The following is a 5,380-nucleotide window of genomic DNA, read 5'->3' on the forward strand; positions in this document are numbered from 1 at the left end:
GTAATGATCCATTTCCTTGATAGAAAAATGATGTCAAAGGAATAACTATGTTGACCCAAAAAAACCAGTTGTCCCTATATGTAAAGGTTTATTTTGAACTATCAGTTCTGTTCCACTAATCCATTTATCTATCATTATGCCAATGCCACACTATTGTGATATAGTTTTATAATAATTCTTGAAATCTTATTTTGACTATTCTTGGTCCTTTGCATTTCTATATGAATTTTAGATTCACCTTGTATATTTCTACCAAAAAAAAAATACTACTGGAATTTTATTGATAAAGCTTTAAAGTTATAGATCAATTTGGAGAGAATTAATCTTAATAATATGGAGTCTTCAGATCCATGAATGAGATATAGCCCTGTTTATTTAGGTCTTAATTTCTCTAAGCAATATTTCACAGTTAGTAGATAGAAATACAATTTATTGGTCTGGGGTTGCAGCTCAATGGTAGAGTGCTTGTCTAGCATGTATGAGGCATTGGGATCAATGCTAAGCACCACATACAAATAAAGGTATTGTGTCTATCTATAACTAAAAAACTAAAAAAAAATAATACTGCCATTTTTTAACAAAATAAAAAATAGTTTATTTATTTACATTGAGCTTGTTATGCTGCAACTTTGGCAAACTCACTTGTTGGTTTTCATGGCTTATAATTATTTTAATTAGGTCCATAATATTTTTTAATATTTATTTTTTTAGTTGTAGTTGGACACAATACCTTTATTTATTTATTTTTATGTGGTGCTGAGGATCAAACCCAGGGCCTTGCACGTGCTAGGCGAGCTCTCTAATGCTGAGTCACAACCAGAGCCCAGGTCCATCATATTTTCTATGTAAACAATTGCATAATTTGTGAACATGTAATCTTCTTCATTTCTAACCTGGATGCATTTTGTCTTGTTCCTGATCTTACAGAAAAAGCATTCAACATTCTATATTTGTTTAAAAATCACCATATACTTATTTCTTTTATAGTTTGCTAGTATAGTGAATTTTATTGATTGATTTTCAGATACTAAACCAGCCTTCATTCCTGAGATAAATTCCAGTAGTCATAATGTATTATCCTTTTTGTCTATTTTTCAGTTTAATTGGCTAAAATCTTTTTTTAGAATTTTTGCATCCATATTTATGATGGATAATGATCTGTAGTTTCCTTTTTATTAATATTTTTATCTGATTATGAAATCAAGGAAATTGAGTCTGCATAGGAAGAGTAAGAAAGTATTTCACCTCTTCAATATCTTGGAAAATTCTGTTTAAAATTAATATTCCTTTTTTCCCCCTTAAGTATTTGGTAGAATTCACCAATGATACTGTCTGGGCTTGGTACATTTTTTGTTTGTTTATTTTTTGCGGTGGGTTGTTGTGTATGTGTGAACATCTTTTATCTAAAATTTCTATTTCTTTTATAAATTAAGGGTTATTCACTTGTAATTGGCTTCTAGCATTCTGCAGATGTGCAAGTCTTTTATAGAAAATGGCAGGGTATTTATATATGAGCTACACGCATCCCCCCAGATACTTTAAATCATCTCTAGATTACTTATACTACCTATTACAATGTAAATACTAGGCACATAGTTGTATTTTAGGGAATAATGACTATAAAAATATCTATATGTGTTCAGTACAGTTTTCCCCAAATATTTCTTATCTGTTGGTTGAATCTACTGGTTCATAATCCACAAATATGGAAGGCCAACCATACTAACTTTAAACAAAAAAAAAGACTATAGATTGGGAGAAAACCCTTGCAAATCATATATTTGACAAAGGGTTCTATCCAGGAAATATAATGAACCCTATGAACTCAATAAAAAGAAAACACAAAACCCAACTTGTAAATTGGCAAAAGTCATGGTCACTAAACAAAAGAGGATATACAGATGGGAAATTGGCACATGAAAAGATTCACAGCATCACTGATCATTTAGGAAATACAAATTACAACAAGAAATCCCATTTGACTTCTTTTTGAATGACTAAAAGACAAAAAGATATCAAGAACAGGTGAGGATATACGAGGATATAGAACTACTTGATCACTCATATATTGCTGGCGTGAATGCAAAATTGTAAAGTCATTCTGGTAAACAGCTTCGCAGTTTCCTACAAAGTTAAATATACACAAACCATATTTCCCACAAATTCAGTTCAGAGATGGAAAGCTAGAAAGATGTTGCTCCTATTCCATACAAGAAAAAGAAGCTATGGATAAAATGCAAATTTTTGGCTTTTCTTAGACTCATCAGAAGACTGAGATCAGAGGGTAAATGTGATCCCAAAATCTGGAGAAAGGCACCAGCAGAGAAACAGGACTCAGGAATTTCCTTACTTGGTACCAGAAGCTGGTATAAAGGCAAAATAAGGAATTTTGAGATTTTAAGAAGATGGTGGGCTAGAGAGAGGTTGCTTTCCCTATTGCTCCGTGACCTGAGACTCAAGCAGTGGAAATACTCTTTCTCTGTGAGTTATTAGAGGACCCCTGACAGCTGCTCCCATGCAGGAATCCTGGCTGCTGCGTCCACATAGGTCCCCAGCCTCAGTGTCTGCTCAGGACCCCTGGCCACCACTCTGGTGTGGACACCCATCTACCAACATGGGCTCCCCTAGTCACCTCCATCTTGGGACACTGCAACCACTATCATAGTGCCCTCCCTGCAGTAGCCTGCACCTGGGGACACCAGACAGGGTCTGGAGACAGCCACCTGCCACAGTATTGCATGCCACTGAGCTACATTTCCAAGCACGCTTCCCAACACCACTGCCAAGCTTGCCTCGACACCCCATCTCTGAAAGTGGCTGCCTCCATCTTGGGACACCTTCACCATCTTGGGTTATCCTTGCTATTGCCATCGCCATCTTTAGTTGGGGCAACTCCCAGCTTTGGACACCAGCTGGGACCTAGAAGCAATAGCAAGGTACCTATAGTCCCCCAACTCCCCCTTCTCCCCAACAGCCACTAACCCAGCACAGTGCTTGCAGCTACATGGCCGGTCTCTATGTAGATCACAAAGCATGGGCCTGATTTACTCAATATAAAACAGCTCTCTGCGACAAGTGTACAGCCTCCAGAGCGCAGCCCACAAGACCTCCAGAGAGAAAGTTTCCTGATTGGGAATAGAAAGGGAGGGGTGAATGAGATACAGTTTAGAGACTAAATTAGAGACCAGGAATTGTGAGGTCTACTGGTGATATAAAGAGATAAGACCAGACGCCCACATCACACGAGTAGGCCCCAAAGGAGATCCTTGGGATGCCGTTTTCCAACGGGACCGGCAAGTACTGTACCCTACCTCCAGGAGTTACATCTCTAAGATCAACCCTCCCACCATAATAACCTTCACATCCTGAGGGTGTACATACCAGCAAACAACAGACAACCCCACCTACTGTATGAGAAGGGATGCAGGAAAGATACTGAACTCCAACAGAAACAATCCTTTAATTTTCCTTTGAGATTTTTTTTCTCTCTCTCTTTTCCCACCCCAACATTCCCAACACTTGTGAAACCAAGACCTTTAAATGCATTAGGCTACTGAGGACTGGGATGTCTTAATACTCTTATACTCTTTTATTTTAATTTTTTTTCTTTTCCTTAATTTTTATGTTTGTTTTTTTGTACTCTCTGTTATCTTCTCACTTACTTGTCTCCCTAAAATCTCTTTCTCTGTTTTCTACTGCTACTAGGCAACTTCTATTGATTCCTCTTTCATGCTTCTTAAGACCTAATAAACTCTATATCCTCACCTTCTACCTCCTTAACATCTCATCCAACACCCCCCATTCTCTCTTTGTCCACCATTAGAAAATATACAGGGCGGCAGAGGCGTAGCCGGCGACCCTCTGTACCCTTGTGAATATGGCGCTGCGAGCAGTCCGGAGCGCGCTAGCTGCGGCCCGCAGCTTGTGGGCAGCCCCTGCGCCCGTTGCGCTCTGCCCGCCGCGGCCCTGGGGGGTGAGGGCGGGCGCTGTTCGGACGCTGCGCACCGGACCCATTCTGCTCTCCGTGCGTAAATTCACAGAGAAACATGAATGGATAACTACGGAAAATGGTATTGGAACAGTGGGAATCAGCAATTTTGCACAGGAAGCTCTGGGAGATGTTGTTTATTGTAGTCTTCCTGAAGTTGGAACAAAATTGAAAAAACAAGATGAGTTTGGTGCTTTGGAAAGTGTGAAAGCTGCCAGTGAACTCTATTCTCCTCTATCAGGAGAAGTAACTGAAATTAATGAGGCACTTGCAGAAAACCCAGGGCTTGTGAACAAATCTTGTTATGAAGATGGTTGGCTGATAAAGATGACACTGAGTGACCCTTCAGAACTAGATGACCTAATGAGCGAAGAAGCATATGAGAAATATGTAAAATCTATTGAGGAGTGAAAATAGCACCCTAAATAAACTAGTGTGGAATAATTGCAGCAGTTGTCTTATAGAAGACTTAAAAACTATTCTTAACAATGCTACTGGAAGAAGATACCCCTTAACTTCCCAATGACTGCCAATAAACACAATATGCATCTTTTTTTACAATTCCTTATGATTTTTAGAGTAGGCACTAGGTTGATATCAGAATTCATGAAATTATCTGTGGTAAAAATACTTATAAAAAAGTATGTAATTCAAGGATAATCTTGTTATAAGCCTAATATAATACTGTAACGTGCTTACATCCATCCCTGGATCTGGGTCAATATACTTAATGATCTTCCACTTGAAAAAAAACTGGACATAGAGGAAAGTGTGTGTTGTACAGTGTCAGAAGAACAATACTGTCTTAATTTTATAATGTACTGCATTCACTGGTGTTATTTTTATACACTGAAACAGCAGCTTGCAACAAAATAAGAAATAAAATATTCAACTTCAAAAAAAAAAAAAAAAGAAAATATACACCCTTTTGCAAACCTACTGTTTATATTGTAGATAAAATTGAACTCACCATTTCTGTCTATTGTGACAAAACTGTAAATGTCTTAATATGAGCTTTTTGGTTTAAGGCTGTATATTGTTGTATTGGGATCTATTAATGTTGATCTCCCCCTTAAGGGAGAAGTATTGGAATCCTGCAGGTACACTATAAGTCTATAGTGAAAAGCTTCTTCTCAGCAAAAGAAACAATCAGTGAGGTGAATAGAGAGCCTACAGAATGGGAGCAAATTTTTACCACACACACACATCAGATATAGCACTAATCTCCAGGATTTACAAAGAACTCAAAAAATTTAACACCAAAAAACAAATAACCCAATCAATAAATGGGTTATGGAACTGAACAGATACTTCTCAGAAGAAGTTATACAATCAATCAACAAATATATAAAAAAATGTTCAACATCTCTAGCAATTAGAGAAATGCAAATC

At 37.6% G+C, this 5,380-nt stretch overlaps 1 protein-coding gene across 1 annotated transcript; it reads left to right on the forward strand.

The window, feature by feature from the left end:
* The first annotated feature begins 3,837 nt into the window (after positions 1-3,837).
* Positions 3,838-4,905, forward strand: LOC308639888 (glycine cleavage system H protein, mitochondrial). Its single transcript, XM_081278266.1, has one exon. The coding sequence runs from the start codon at positions 3,878-3,880 to the stop codon at positions 4,397-4,399; it is 522 nt and encodes a 173-aa protein (XP_081134392.1). The 5' UTR covers positions 3,838-3,877; the 3' UTR covers positions 4,400-4,905.
* Positions 4,906-5,380: the final 475 nt, after the last annotated feature.

Source organism: Spermophilus citellus, assembly GCF_964194105.1.
Source record: "Spermophilus citellus genome assembly, chromosome: X".
In the NCBI taxonomy this organism is placed as follows: Eukaryota; Metazoa; Chordata; class Mammalia; order Rodentia; family Sciuridae; genus Spermophilus; species Spermophilus citellus.

What these genes read in the sequence shown, in the direction of transcription:
- LOC308639888 (XM_081278266.1), top strand. Translation starts at nt 3,878, where the DNA reads ATGGCGCTGCGAGCAGTCCGGAGCGCGCTAGCTGCGGCCCGCAGCTTG.